Genomic DNA, 14,419 nt, shown 5'->3' with positions numbered 1-14,419 from the left:
AGCGGCCAGTTTACCAGCTCCAGACACATGGACAGAGGAAGAGGAACATCAACACATGATGACAAGCTCAAGATGAAAGATCATCTTCAGATTGATCTGAGACACTTCTTTGTCCAAATGTTGAGAGGGAAGCTCATCCATATTGGACTTAAGCGAGCACGCTAATAAACACAAGGTGCTGCTAACAAACTGGCCACTGTATTTACAGTAAATGCAACATCGAACCCTGAACCAGTGACGGTTCAAACATGTCTGGACAGAAGCAGACTAGACGGTGAACAGACACAAGTACACTAACAATATGAGAAATAAGACCAGGGATCCGTGCGGGAATTACATTTCCTGGCTTTGAGAGCTCTATCAATAAAGATCTAAAGTCCACATCTACCCCAATTCTTTATTAGACTCCTGGTGGACTTTACACCTTTATTTTTACAACTTTGGCTTGAAAACAAAAACAGATTGCTGCATCTCCTATCCAGGATTCCACTACTACCTCCTTACCTTTAACATTCAGCATTGCGCTTGTGACGGCATTCAGCGCCTGGTAGGACACTTCACCCGCCTGGTCCAGTTGGCACTTTTTCAAAGTGATGCGGCGCACACCACCCTCGGCTTGGATGTCGCAGGTCTGAGGAATGAAAATGGTTACAGAAAGTAGAACGCACAAATCAGTATTCAGGAAAGAAAATAATCTGGTCTTACTGGAGATCTTGTCAGAATCTCCCCTTTGAGCTTCCACTCTCCTGGAATATCTTCCTCGGATATTTCTGTCTCAAACGTGGCATCTTCCTTCTCTACCACTTCCACACTGGCCAGGGGCTTCAGGATCTCCGCCTCGCGTTCTGAGTGAAGGCACATTTTAAGAACTGAAGAAAATGGCATATAAAGCAAACAAGACTCGAACCTCCGAGTGTCAGTTTGGCGGTGTAGACACGTCCCTCCACTTCCATAGAGTATTCTGACACATCGTCAGGCTGGCAGTTCTTAATGGTCAGCGTCAGATCTTTGCCGTCCTTCTTGATGTCCAATTTATCCGAGGGAGCTAGCTCCTTCTCTCCTTTAAGCCACTTCCAGTTGGGCGTGTCCTTAAAGAGCTCGCATTTAAATGTGGCGCTGGCCTTCGGTTTTACATGCTGATCCCTCAGGGGCTTCACAATCCAATCTTTGATGATCTCTGTTTAGTACAAAATGAGACAGTTGGGAAAAAAGAAGGTGGTTTCCTGACAGTTGTCCTCTTCTAATGAGTGGACAACATTGTCACATCTGAACTTCTGATGGAAATTAAACACTCACCTATCACTTTCACATTTGTTGATGTCTTCACATCCTCCTGGTTAGCCACTTCACAAGAATAGGTACCCGCGTCCTCTTCAGTGCAGTTCTGGATGGTCACGGCGTGTTGCATACCTATGATGTTGATCTGGATTTTGTTAGCTACTTTTTTAAGGACCTCGCCATTCTTCCTCCAGACCACATCTTTCTCTTTGTTCAACTCGCAGGTCAAGTACAGTGGCTGTCCCTTTATAGCCGAAGACTCTGCCTCCAACTCCTTGATCCATTTCACAGGAAGCTCTACAGAGAAGGACAGATACAGGTAGGGTCTTGATGGATTCTGCGTCTAGTCTTTAAAAGGTCAAAAATCAATTGATGGCAAGCTGAACATAAGGAGGAGGAATTATGTACCTTCAACAATCAGCTTAGCGGTGCAGGAGATTTCCTTGCCAGCGTTCTTGGCGACACAGGTGTATTCTCCGGTGTCGGACAGCTGGACATCGATGATGTTCAACTTGCGATCTTTGCCATCAGACGTGAACTTGTGCTTCGGGCTCTCGCGCAGATTGCTGCCATCTTTCATCCACGACGTGATAGCGGTGGACGGCGAGACCTCACACTCAAACACGGCTGACGAGCCGATGGACTCGGCTTCTTGCAACACGATATCCTGAAGCTTTTTGATGAACTTCAGTGGAACAGCCTTAAGTTTGAATCCTCCAAAAGGTTCCTCTGGAGGCGGAGTGCCTCTTCCAGCAGGCTTGAGGCCACGCCCCCTGCCTTCACCCGGCGATGGTGTTTGTTTGACTGAAATATGATAAGGCAAAAAAGGTAAAGATACTTTTAGTAGTGGCATAATCGTCCCTGTGAATGTAAGCAAAGAAAACACTCACGTTTGATACCTCGTCCTCTTCCTCGTCCTGCTTCCTCTGCTGGTTGTCCCTCTGTTCAGAAACACTTGACATGAGCTTGACACAACACATGTGACTGACATAGCTTCAGTAATGCAGTGTGATGTTGAATATGGGAGCTATACGTCTCAAAATGAAGGATGAATCATTAAGACATGACACTGATGACATCACACAAATGGAAATGGAAATGTGACACCAGTCACAAGAACATGATTGACAGACACGAATGACATCACAACGTATGACATGTAAGATGTATGAAGATGGCGGCATGACCATGGCAATGAGTTGAGATTATTCCGTGCATGAAGGATGGCTTTTTTCCCCCCCAAACTGCCCCGCCTCTATTGTCTCACCTCTCCTGGCCACCCCCGGTACCTCCAGAGCGCCCTCTTCCCCTTCGCCTTCCCAATCTTCACCGCTTTCCTGAGGAACAAGTTCCCAGCCCCACGCCTCTTCCTCCTCCAGGTCAGCCTCGTTCTCCACCCCAAAGTCCTCCTCAAACACCTCCTCCTCTGGCTGTGTCGCCACTTTCTTTATCTCTACTGCCGCAGGAGAAACTTCCTTCACCAGTGGGATCTTTTCTTTTGGAGGCTGTGCTGCTTCTAGATCCTCCTGTAAAGGTTTTTTGGTTACCTTTTTAAGAGTGATGGATTCTGTGGAGTCTTTAGGTGAAACTGTTTTAGGTGTCTTCTTTAGTTCCATGCTCAGCTTCCTCTCAGTGGGGACTACTTCAGCTTCTTTAGGTTTGTCCACTTTTGGTGAGGGTGTCTTTTTCAGTTGAATCTTCTTGAGCTTCTCTAGAGGTGTCAACTCCACTTCTTCTTTTTGATCTTTGGTTTTCGGTGTGACTGCCTTCCTCAGTTTGAGAGGTTTGGGCTCCTCTGGAACTTGGTCTGCTTTCTTGGGCACCTTCTCAGGCACTTCGGTAGCAATCTTCTTTGTTGGAACTGGCTCAGCCTCCTTCAGCTTCTCTGGTTTCTTTTCCTCTGCTTGAACTACGTCAGGTTTTTTTAATGTAGCATCCATCACCTGTTCTCCAGGTTTGTCTTCTGGAATGATACGTTTCTGCTGTAGGTCTTCGGTTGGTTTCCTGATTTCATCTTCAGCTGGTTTCTTCTCAGGCTTGACGGCCTCCTTAGAAGGACGTGAAAAAGGCTTCAGCTTAACATGCTCTTCCTCTGGCTGCTGCGTTGGGGTTTTCTTTAACTTCGCAGGTGCTTTGGTCTCTTCTGGCTCTTTTTTCTCAGGGATGGATTTAGTTACTGGCTTCAGCACTTTGGTCAGTGGTTCCTTTACTTCTGCTGGTTCTTTATCATCTTTCCTAGGAGGTTCCTTGGCCTCCGCTTCTCTGGGCATTCTCTGCTCTTTCTGAAAAGCCCCAATCTTTTCTGGTACATCCTTGACAGATTTATCTGGCTCATCAGTCGCTTTCACCGGCTTCTCAAAGGGTTTAAGTTTGACAACTTCTGGTTCTTCTTCATCCAAAGGCAGTTGTTTTATTTTTTTCAAAGCAACACCAGGATGGACTGGTTCCTCTTCCTGTGGAGCTTTGGGAGTTTTTTTCCAAGAAATGGTATCCTCTGATTTATCATCCTTTGGAATTCCTTTCTGAGGGCTCCACTGAGGTTTGGTATCTTGTTTTTCTTCCACTTGTTTCGTCTTTGGCGTATCTTGCTTTTTCACCACAGCTGCTTTATCTCTAGGCTTTTTCTCCTCCTCGGACCTCTTGGTGGTAACCAATACCTCGGCTGTATGTTCTTCATGCACTACCTCGACCATGTCAACACATACGGTCCTGGTGGCTTTCAGAGATGTCGGCTCCTCCACTGACTCTTTAGGTGGAACAGATGGAATCTTCTTGAGTTTGATCATTTCTGGCATTTGCTCCTCCTCTTCCTTTGTGATTGGAGTAGTTTTCCTCAGAGAGGGAATCTCAAACGTCCCTGTCTCTTCCTTCTGTACTTTAACTTTTTTGAGCAGAGCTGCTTCTAAGGCAGCGAAGGTTTAAATTACCAGATGTCAAGAGTCAAAAGTACACAGAGACAAACAACACACAAGGCAAAGGACACGGACACAGAGACATACTGAGAGTTTATAAAAGCAAATATGTATTTCTGAAAGTGTAATGTAATAACCTGATGATAATATTTGTGCTTGTGCATTTCCTACCTTTCTTGACTCCTCCTGGTGTTTGAACAGGACCCTTGGCTTCATCTAATGCAAAGGTTAAAAAAAAGTTGGTATTAGACGATTCATTTGATTAAGTAGTTCTCTGTGGAGCCGAAAAGGCCTGGGATGAATACAGTGTCCAAACACTGTGACATCACACAACAGGACTGACAAAAAGTGTCATGCACGATAAAAACAGGACAAACACTATTAAACATCATGGCACTGTAACATTCAAGAACCTTTCAGAAGATCCAAAGAACATGTCTACCTGTCTCAGGTGCTACTTTATCCACTTTGACAGTTTTTACTTCTTCCACAACCTTTTTGGTTGACTCCTCGGCTTTGACAACAAGCTTGACTGTTTCCGGTGTGGAAAAAAAGATAAGACATTGCAGTAAAAAAAAACAGACAAGACATTAGTATGAAGCAGCCGCTACAAGAGTATTGTTCTTCAGTACCTGGCTTGGTAATTCCTGTTTGTAGCTGCTCAGGCATTTTGTCTTCAACTGGCTTAGGTGCTTCAATCTCTTCAAATACAAAGCACGTAAATTCAATACAAAGATCTACATCTGCAAGATGTTTCGTGAGAAGCCCTGTAATGTCTTCTTGTGAAAGATTCATGCTGTCTTAAGAGTGACAGGTACCTTCTTGGGCAGCAGCGGGCTTCACCGCTGGTTCTTCCGGCTTCAGATGTGACTCCTTCACTGAAGCTTGGAAATGAAACGAAAAGACAGTCAGAGTGTCTACAATGATTGACACCAAGAGCTAAGGAGCATAAAATAAAAACAGACACATCGAGACTGAAGAGGTTAATGTGCTTGGTTTGGACTTTTGTCCTGATGAATACAAGTGATGTGAGGGACATCAAACTCCAAAAAAGGTAACACAAATCTGTCGGGGTTGATGCTTGTTTGTGCCCAAATGAAATGGGTGATGTGACAAGACATCCTCTTGCAAGGACAAACAAAAATGACGTCCGCTGAGATAACAATGAGGTGACAAAAATGTGTGCTCAGGTCATAAACATGTGATCGGTGACATGTCACACTCTTCTTCTCTGTACCTCTTGAGACATTTTGCTTCCCACCAAGAGATGAAAGCCTTTTTTCTTCGGTGGCTGCTTGCATTTTAATGCTTTGGACTTCAGCTCTCTGAGGAGGTTCTACCCATAAGGTAGCCTCCAACTGATCCATCTTTGGTATGGTTTCATCTGTTACTGAAGGTTCTCTGACTGTGGCCATCAAATCATTCTCATTTGATTGTCCTCTTTCACGAATGTCGCTTCTGGTTTCCTCTCCTATTATTGTGTGTGCTGTCATGTTCTCATCTTTAAGACATTCCTGCTGCCCGAATATATTTGTTGGTGTTACCTCAACTTCATCTAATTTTACTGCCTCAACAGAAACTGTTTGGAGTCTTTCTGTGTCATCTACAGATGACTGAATGTGCTCCAGAGTGATATCTGTGGGACTGGTGACTTTGGAGGACGGGTGTGTTGTGTAACATGTCTTTAATTTCTCTGGTTCACCTTGGATGAGACGTTCAGGGGTGCTCTGCTGTAGTGATTTGACATAGTCTAACTGGGTTCCTCCTTCTTCTTCTGTGATCAGTTGTCTCTGACATACAAAATCCAGGACAGGTTTCTTTTTTTCTATTTGCTGCTTCAGTTCTACCTCTGTCAATCTACACGAGACATCTGTATTAGTTATGTGTGGTACAATATCACCTGCAACAGTATGTCTGTCTTTAAGGGATTCGGGGGGGACTGGCTCTTCTGAAAGTGCTAAGACTTCTTGTTGTTTTCTTCCTAAAATGTCATCATATTCATTTTTAGCCATGATGGTATCACCACACGGTTCTACTGGCATCTGGAATGTTTCAGTTATGGAGGTCTTTTCTGGCATACAGGCAAGTTCTTTTACTTTCTCTTTTTTCACAGAAACTCTGGGCTGGACTTCATTGTGGTTCTGTGTGGTTGCTGTCTCTACTTTAATTCGGGAATGCTGTACAGGAACATTTTCCTGGAATACTTGCATCATCAGAGAGTGTTGATACATGGCTTGCTTCTGTGCATTGTCCTGCTTAATTATATGATCTATATCGGAACTAGCTTCTTTTGTTTTGTCATTAATGTCAATTGCCGTGACGGTGTCAGATGATATACAGCCTTCTGTGGTTGTCATCAACTCGGATTCATAGATGTGTTCTGGGGTTGACTGTGGTTCTCTAACTGTCCCACTGGTTGTCTGCGGACTGTCTAATCTAAAGCTCCCACCCTCAATGTTCAAAGATTGAGGTGGCTCCACCTCCATTACTGGGGTTGTTGTTTCTGCTAGTTCCTGTTCCATATCTAAAGGAGCAATGGGCCCATACTCTACTATTACTGGGACTATGTAAGACTGGACCTCACTCTGTTCCTCCTCAGTTGAATTTGACTCAGAGATTTTCATTCCTGTAGATGAACCCTGACTTGCTGATTTTCTTTGTTTGCCTGAATTGATGTCTCTGACCTTTGCTTCTGATAACGTCTCACTCCTGTTGTTCTCAAAAAGATCATGATTAGTGAGATGTCTTGGCACTCCTTCATAATACTTTTCTGTCTGAGATGTTTCATATGAAGAATTGTCATCCAAGATCTCTTTACAAAAGTCCTGTTGGTTGTGTGGTTGAGGGATCTCCTCAACCTTCTGAAGTACACCATTCTCCTCGAGAACTGTCGTTGCCTGACTTTCATTCATGTTGACCAGTCTGGCAGCTTTTTCAGAAGCAACAGGTTCATCAAGCGTCTGCATCGGTCTCTGCCCCTGTTTAGTTTTAGACTCATAAATATGAGGATAAACCAGCACTTCTTCTAGTTGATTTTCAGTTTTTAGAGGCACCTTAAAAGTTTTAGCTGATCTCAGCTCCAGTGATTTTTCTGGCTCTACCGAGTCCTTGGAGATTGTTTTCTTGGATTGCTGATTGAGTGTCTTCCCAAGATAGTGGGTTTGTTCTTCAGCTCTGACCTCCGTCGATGAGGCTTGGCCAATGAGATCTGTGTCACTTCTAGGCAAAAGTGGATGTTGTATCTTTGGAGATGTTAATTCTGAGTGAGAAATTAATAATCCCTTATCTTCAGGTTCACAAGCATCTGGTAAGATCCCAGCTGACCCTGCTGTCTCCATCTGATAAAGTGAACCAACTTTAAAGATTGTGTCTTGAGCGATGCTAGTGGTCTCCCTCATTGATGTCAGGTTCTTTGTAGATTCATCAACACAAGGTTCCTGATTATGATCCAAGACTTCTATACCCACATTTATGGATGTCAGCTCTGAATCTGAGGATTGAGGACTGAGGTTGAAGGTTTCATCTTTTGGTGCTTCTTTGAAATTGTCCTGCTGATCCAATTTGACTTCACTCAATGTTCTGTCTACAACTTTAGATTTGGTGGAGTCATCTTCAGCTTCTACTAGTATCTGGATTGTATCAGTATGAGATGTCATCAACGTCATGTCTTCTTCGACATCCTTCTCCTTTATGGTTGCTTCCATCTGGTTTTCATAGTTCTTCTCCTCCACTTCTTGTAGATAAATGTTGTCAGGTGAAACTATCAATGTGCTCTCAGGTCTACAAAAGAACCCATGCTGTCCACCATGTTCTGCTTGCTCCAGCTCCTTTCCAGGTTGAAGGTTTTCAACTTCTATAGTTTTTGCTATGATCTCACCTCTCACTGATAAAGCTGGGGATAGTATTTTCTTAGTAAAGGCACCTTCGTTTTTAGTTGGTTCCTCACTCTCAGTTTCATGATGTTCTTCTGAAAGGGGATCTGTTGTCTCCCTGGTTGTGTTCTGAATAAGATGTTGGCCTGCTAAATGTACCTGCGCACACTCAAGTTCAAAAGCTTTGTTTCTCGCACGCTTTTCCTCCTGCTCATGTTTATCTGGAAATTCACTGCTTGTCCTGATGATTGATGTGGATTTTATATCTTCAGGTTTGTCTTTGTGCACTAGACTCATATCTGCCTCATTGGTTACCTGCTGCGGTTTCTTATCAAATTTAAGTCTTGAACCAACAAAACTCTTGCTAATTCCTGAAGACTTTTCGGCCGTTGTCTCAGAACCATCAGTAACAGATTTTTCGATTCCAGGTTCTGAAGTTTCATCTGATTTGTGCAGTGAGCCATTTTTGTCATGGTCTTCTTCTTCTTCTTCTCTTGTCGATTTTTTGCGGACACGAGTTGTCTTCTCAGAGAACATGCTGCTCAGCACCTCACTTTGTACTCCTTCCACAGACACTAGAGGAGGAGGATTGTGGGGTAAAGCGAAGCGAAAAGCACCATGAAGCGGTGCCAAGAGATTAGGACAAGATAACATGGACATATTAGTTTCAAGTGGACGAAAAGACAACAGACGTTACTGCCGCTCTACCTCTCTCAGCTTCTCGTTCCAGCATCTCCGGATGGGCAGGAAACATCTTGGCCTCTTTAAAAAAACACGCAAGATGTTAATATTCAAGAAAGAAGTTTCTGTGTGAGAATCAAAATGAGAAATGAGGAAGAAAGAGTGATGGAATTAGGCTGAAGTAATGACCCATGATGGTTGCACGTCAAGACTGCACGTAAACTGTACCTTTGGGAGTAGCTTCCAAAGGAATTTCTTCCATCAATTGGCTTTTTCTAGCGGTGACTGAAGGTTTCTTTTGAACGGCGTCTTCCAATTGTGGACTTGATTCTTCTTCTCGGGTTTTCTGGTGTCTGATCGTTTTGGTTTGCTGAGGATGGATGTCCGACACGGACACTTCTGGTTCTATTTGAGTTTTTTTGTCAATGAGCTTGTCAGATGTTTGTTTCTTCTCAGCTATCTTGTGTCTTTTTGCAGACTTATCTGTTAGCATGTCACTGGGCTCAACCACAACACTCTCTTCTGGAGTTGGACTTTGTTTGGTCCTCAAAGAAACTGGAATAACGTCTGCCTCTACTTCCTGTTTACCTGTGACAGTCGGGATTGTCGTGGTGTGTATGTCATCTTTCACAGTTTTGGCTTTGGTTTCTCTTTGAAGAGTTGTTTCTTCCTTCTTGACTGTGCTCTGCTTTTTGCCTGACAGGCGTGTGTCTTTCCTCTCCTGTCTGACTTGTATAATCGGTTTGTCTTTTGTAGGGTCCTCCGCTGGAGATTGCTCAGTTTTATACTCCCGGGCGCCCTCAGCATTTAGATTTTTGATTGGTTCCGGAATAATTTCAGTTATTTTGCCTCTCAATTCAGACGTTTCATTTTTTTGTGTTTGCGTCTCAGTCAAGACTTCCACCTGAGCCAACGAAGCCTTCACATGGCCCATAGTCGTCTCGTACGTCACTTGGGCATGTTCTTCTCCCACCTCCTCATAGGGCAACGGCCCCTCTGTGGGAGACAAGCGCTCTGTCACCACATAAAGTTCCTGTTGCTCAATTTCAACGAGCCGCTCTGAGGCAAAAAGATGAAGATGAGGCGTCATGTGGCGGCGCCAAGAAGTGATGACAAAAGCACAAAGACAAGTGTTAGACATAACAACAACAGACAATAAATTAAATTCCTTGTGTCATATTTCGAAGTTGTCCGTCCAGTTGTTGCTTGTTCTATACCTTTTTCTGGAGGAGAAAGTTTCTGTTTCTCTTGTTCAACCTCTGAAGGTCGAATCTTTGCAATCCTTTCTACGTCTTCAATGTGAAACAGGTTTGCAATCCAAAAGACAGCAGAGGAAAGCAGAAATAAAACAAGTTAATTAGACAATCAAATGCCACAAACTAAAGAGCACAGAGGAACAGCTGTCAAAATAAGAGGTCAGTCTGACATTCCAGAAGAGGTCAGAGTTCATGACATAGCATGCATATGAAGAACAAAAATAATCAAGAATGTTTTGCCTCCGCTGTACCTGTGGCTGAATGTTCTGCTACTTCTTCCTTGACTTCAACAACTCCAGAGAATATTTCATCAGAACGTTCCTTCTCATGTGTCAACGTGGCAATCATCTCATATTTATTTGCGTTCTTCTCAAAAACGCCGCCTCCTGGTGGCTTCTCTGCAACATTTTCAGAGACTTTGCCAAAGAAGTCTTCCCCCGTTCTCTGGGGTGTCAGATCTTTCTCAGCAATCTGAGAAGGTTTCTCTGGTTCTTTGTCATGTGTTTTTTCTGGAAGCTTCTCATGTACTTTGACATGTGTTTTATCAGATACCTTCTCATGATTTGTACCTGTAAGACTCTCAGGTACGTTCTTGTGGGTTTGATGTGTAAGCTTCTCAGGTACCTTCTCTGGAAGCTTCTCTGGCGTTTTCTCATTTGTTTTATGAGAAGGTGTCTCTGCTACTTTCTCATGTGTTTTATCTGGAAGCTTCTTAGGTACTTTCTCGGGTTCTCGAGCTGGAAGCTTCTCTGGCATTTTTGCCTTTGTTTCAGTTGGTAGCTTCTCTTGTTTTTTATCTGAAAGCTTTTCTGGTGTTTTTTCATTTATTTGATCTGGAAGTATCTCTAGTACTTTCTCAGGTTTTCTAACTGGAAGCTTCTCTGGTACATTCTGGTGTGTTTCTTCTGGAAGCTTCTTGGGTTCTATTTCAGGTTTCTTTTCTGGAAGCTTCTCAGGCATTTTCTCCTTTGTTTTATCAGGAAGCTTATCTGGTTTTCTATCTGGAAGCTTTTCAGGTACATTCTCCGTTTTTCTATCTGGAAGCTTCCCCGATGTTTTCTCATCTATTTGATCTGGAAGCTTTTCTAGTACTTTCTCAGGTTTTCTCACTGGAAGCTTCTCTGGTAAATTCTGGTGTGGTTCTTCTGGAAGCTTCTCGGGCATTTTCTCCTTTGTTTTATCTGGAAGTTTCTCTGGTTTTCTATCTGGAAGCTTCTCAGGCATTTTCTCCTTTGTTTTATCTGGAAGTTTCTCTGGTTTTATATCTGGAAGCTTCTCAGGTACATTCTCAGTTTTTCTATCTGGAAGCTTTTCTAGTACTTTCTCAGGTTTTCTCACTGGAAGCTTCTCTGGTACATTCTCGTGTGGTTCTTCTGGACGCTTCTCAGGTAGTATCTCAGGTTGTCTATCTGGAAGCTTCTCTGGAAGTTTCTCATCTGTTTTATCTGGAAGATTCTCTGGTTTTCTACCTGCAAGCTTGTCAGGTAGTATCTCAGGTAGTATATCTGGAAGCGTCTCTGACAGGTTCTCATTTGTTTTATCTGGAAGCTTCTCTGCTTTTCTGTCTGGAAGCTTCTCAGGTACTTTCTCAGTTTTTCTATCTGGAGGCTTCTCAGGTACTTTCTCAATTTTTGTATCTGGAAGCTTCTCTGGTTTTCTATCTGGAAGCTTCTCAGGTACTTTCTCAGTTTTTGTATCTGGAAGCTTTTCTAGTACTTTCTCGGGTTTTCTACTTGGAAGCTTCTCTGGTATATTCTCGTGTGGTTCTTCTGGAAGCTTCTCAGTTTTTCTATCTGGAAGCTTATCAGGTATTTTCTCCTTTGTTTTATCTGGAACTTTCTCTGGTTTTCTATCTGGAAGCCTCTCAGGTACTTTCTCAGTTTTTCTATCTGGAAGCGTCTCTGGTTTTCTATCTGGAAGCTTCTCAGGTACTTTCTCAGTTTTTGTATCTGGAACCTTTTCTAGTACTTTCTCAGGTTTTCTCTTTGGAAGCTTCTCTGGTACAGTCTCATGTGGTTCTTCTGGAAGCTTCTCTGGTTTTCTGTCTGGAAGCTTGTCAGGTACTTTCTCAGGTTTTGTCACTGGAAGCTTCTCTGGTAATTTCTTGTATGTTTCTTCTGGAAGCTTCTCAGGTAGTATATCTGGAAGCTTCTCAGGAAGTTTCTCATTTGTTTTATCTGGAAGCTTCTCTGGTTTTCTAACTGCAAGCTTGTCAGGTAGTATCTCAGGTTGTCTATCTGGAAGCGTCTCTGACAGGTTCTCATTTGTTTTCTCTGGAAGCTTCTCAGGTTTTCTATCTGGAAGCTTGTCAGGTGTTTTGTCATTTATCTGATCTGGAAACTTCTCTAGTACTTTCTCAGGTTTTCTACCTGTAAGCTTCTCAGGTACCTTTTCATGAGTTCGATCTGGAAGCTTCTCTGTTGTTTTCTCATGTATTTGATCTGGAAGCTTCTCTAATACTTCCTCAGGTTTTCTCACTGGAAGCTTCTGTGGTACTTTCTCGTGTGTTTCTTCTGGAAGCTTCTCAGGTACTTTCTCGGGTTTTGTATATGGAAGCTTCTCAGGTGATTTGTCATGTGTTTTATCTGAAAGCGAATCTGTTGTTTTCTCACTTGTTTGATTTGTAAGCTTCTCTGATACTTTCTCAGGCACTTTACCTGGAAGCTTTTTAGGTACCTTCTCAGGTTTTCTATCTGGAACCTTCTCCGGTACTTTTTGGTGTGTTTCCTCTGGAAGCTTCTCTGGTACCTTCTGAGATTTTCTATCTGGAAGCTTCTCTGGTACATTCTCATGTATTCTCTCTGGAAGCTTTTGAGGTACTTTCTCAGGCTGTCTATCTTGAAGTTTCTCTGGTACTGTATCATGTGTTTTCTCTGGAAGCTTGTCATGTACTATGTCAGGAGGAAGACTCTTTTCTGTAGTCAGTGACATCACAACCTCATCAAGTGTCTTCTGAAGTTCTTTTTGAGGTACAGGCTCGTCTTCACATACAAGATCAGGTTTGGGCTCCAAATCTTGAAGAAGGTTTGAAGAACAACATGCAGAGCACATGAAGAGCAGAAGAACGTGCTGGCGCACACACTCACACACAGTTAAACAAGTTAATGTTAGAGATAAAACATCTCATAACCGTCTTCCTTGAGGTCATGAGAGTAAGAAACATCAGTGTACCTCGTTCTCGCTCTTCTGGCTCTTGTTTGGGCGGAACCACAGCAGCTTCTGGTTTCTTGGCTGCTTTTGGCTCATCTGCTATTTTTGCCTCCACAGGAACTTGAAAGAAGACCATTGAAAGAAATTAAAGAGGAGGACACACAAAACATGCGATGAGGATAATAGAGAGGTTAGCGCAAAACACAACCAGCATTTAAGGTGACTTAAAGATGGAGCCCTGAGAAGCAGGGGCTTGGAATGAATGACCAACCGCTAAGCTTCGGGTACCTTTGGTGACCACAGGCTTCTTCTGCGGTGCTTCTTCTTTTCTGTCGACCTTCTGTGGGGCTGCAGCAGCCTCCTTCTTGACTGGTTTCTCCGGCACTTTGAAATACAATCTTACATTATGTACGGTATGATTTCAAGAATTCAAGATGGACACTGAGAGTCAAGAGTTAAGAAGACAAAGAGGTCCAAAGGTTGATGGAGTGTACCTTTCTTGGCGGGTTCCTTTGGTGCTGGTGGTTCTATTTTCGACACCTTCACCTCTGGTGATTCATCTTTTTTCACCACAGGCTCTGGTTTGGGTGGCGCCAAAGGCACTGGCTCCTCGGGTTTACTCACTTGCTCTTTTCTTTTTTCTGGCTCTGTTTTTGGTGTTTTGGGTTCAGGTTCTGACTTTATCTTGGTAGGTTCTTCCGGGACTTAAAGCAACATTCACAGTGTTTGATATTCAAAGACGGGCTCCCATTTTAGAATCAGACACACACATACAGAGACGGTAGAAGGTAGAAATTAGCCAGACAAGACAGAAAGTACCTTTTTTAGGCGACGGTGTCGGCTTCTTCAGTGGTGCTGGCTTAGCTTCTGGCTCTGGCTCAGCCTTTGCTGTAACTTTGGCTTCAGGTTCTGGTTTAGCAGCAGGGACCAACTTTTTAGGCTCAGCTGGTACCTGAGGCTTGGGCTCATCTTCAGGTGAGCAACACAAATATTCACTAATGTTAGCACACACAGATGGAGTGCATGTCCAAAGGTTCGGACACCACACTTAAGAGTGACAGACAGAGTGACAGTTTACAACATCGTGGACGTACAACACAACTGAGGCAACAAGAGGTGAGAGACCACCAGCGGGAGAGATCAAGTGTACCTTTTTTTGGAACGCTGGGCTCCAGTGGTGGCGAGGGAACAGCTTTCGGCTTTTTAAGCTCCTCCGGTTCTTTGAAGATACAGTCAGAAATGTTAGAAATCAAGGACAAATAAACAGAAA

The 14,419-nt window shown here is 43.4% G+C and overlaps 1 protein-coding gene across 2 annotated transcripts in view; it reads right to left on the bottom strand.

The window, feature by feature from the left end:
- ttn.2 (titin, tandem duplicate 2) overlaps window positions 1-14,419 on the bottom strand; it is a 179,643-nt gene that overhangs the window by 100,152 nt on the left and 65,072 nt on the right. The window contains exons 90-109 of one of the 2 annotated variants that reach the window (XM_058081579.1): window positions 14,300-14,368; window positions 13,969-14,118; window positions 13,644-13,853; window positions 13,438-13,533; window positions 13,171-13,269; window positions 10,251-13,013; window positions 9,961-10,035; window positions 8,972-9,802; window positions 8,771-8,824; window positions 5,009-5,074; window positions 4,823-4,891; window positions 4,633-4,722; window positions 4,362-4,406; window positions 2,546-4,180; window positions 2,169-2,219; window positions 1,687-2,082; window positions 1,297-1,575; window positions 908-1,177; window positions 706-845; window positions 505-631 (exon numbers count right to left, since the gene is read on the bottom strand). In XM_058081579.1, the coding sequence (XP_057937562.1) occupies window positions 505-631; window positions 706-845; window positions 908-1,177; window positions 1,297-1,575; window positions 1,687-2,082; window positions 2,169-2,219; window positions 2,546-4,180; window positions 4,362-4,406; window positions 4,633-4,722; window positions 4,823-4,891; window positions 5,009-5,074; window positions 8,771-8,824; window positions 8,972-9,802; window positions 9,961-10,035; window positions 10,251-13,013; window positions 13,171-13,269; window positions 13,438-13,533; window positions 13,644-13,853; window positions 13,969-14,118; window positions 14,300-14,368 (7,515 nt within the window). The remainder of the gene's footprint in view (window positions 1-504; window positions 632-705; window positions 846-907; window positions 1,178-1,296; window positions 1,576-1,686; window positions 2,083-2,168; window positions 2,220-2,545; window positions 4,181-4,361; window positions 4,407-4,632; window positions 4,723-4,822; window positions 4,892-5,008; window positions 5,075-8,770; window positions 8,825-8,971; window positions 9,803-9,960; window positions 10,036-10,250; window positions 13,014-13,170; window positions 13,270-13,437; window positions 13,534-13,643; window positions 13,854-13,968; window positions 14,119-14,299; window positions 14,369-14,419) is intronic. The other variant, XM_058081580.1, reaches the window with a different exon arrangement.

The sequence above is a fragment of the Doryrhamphus excisus genome, chromosome 9, assembly GCF_030265055.1.
Source record: "Doryrhamphus excisus isolate RoL2022-K1 chromosome 9, RoL_Dexc_1.0, whole genome shotgun sequence".
Taxonomy (NCBI): domain Eukaryota; kingdom Metazoa; phylum Chordata; class Actinopteri; order Syngnathiformes; family Syngnathidae; genus Doryrhamphus; species Doryrhamphus excisus.
This window is presented reverse-complemented; position numbering and strand designations above follow the sequence as displayed.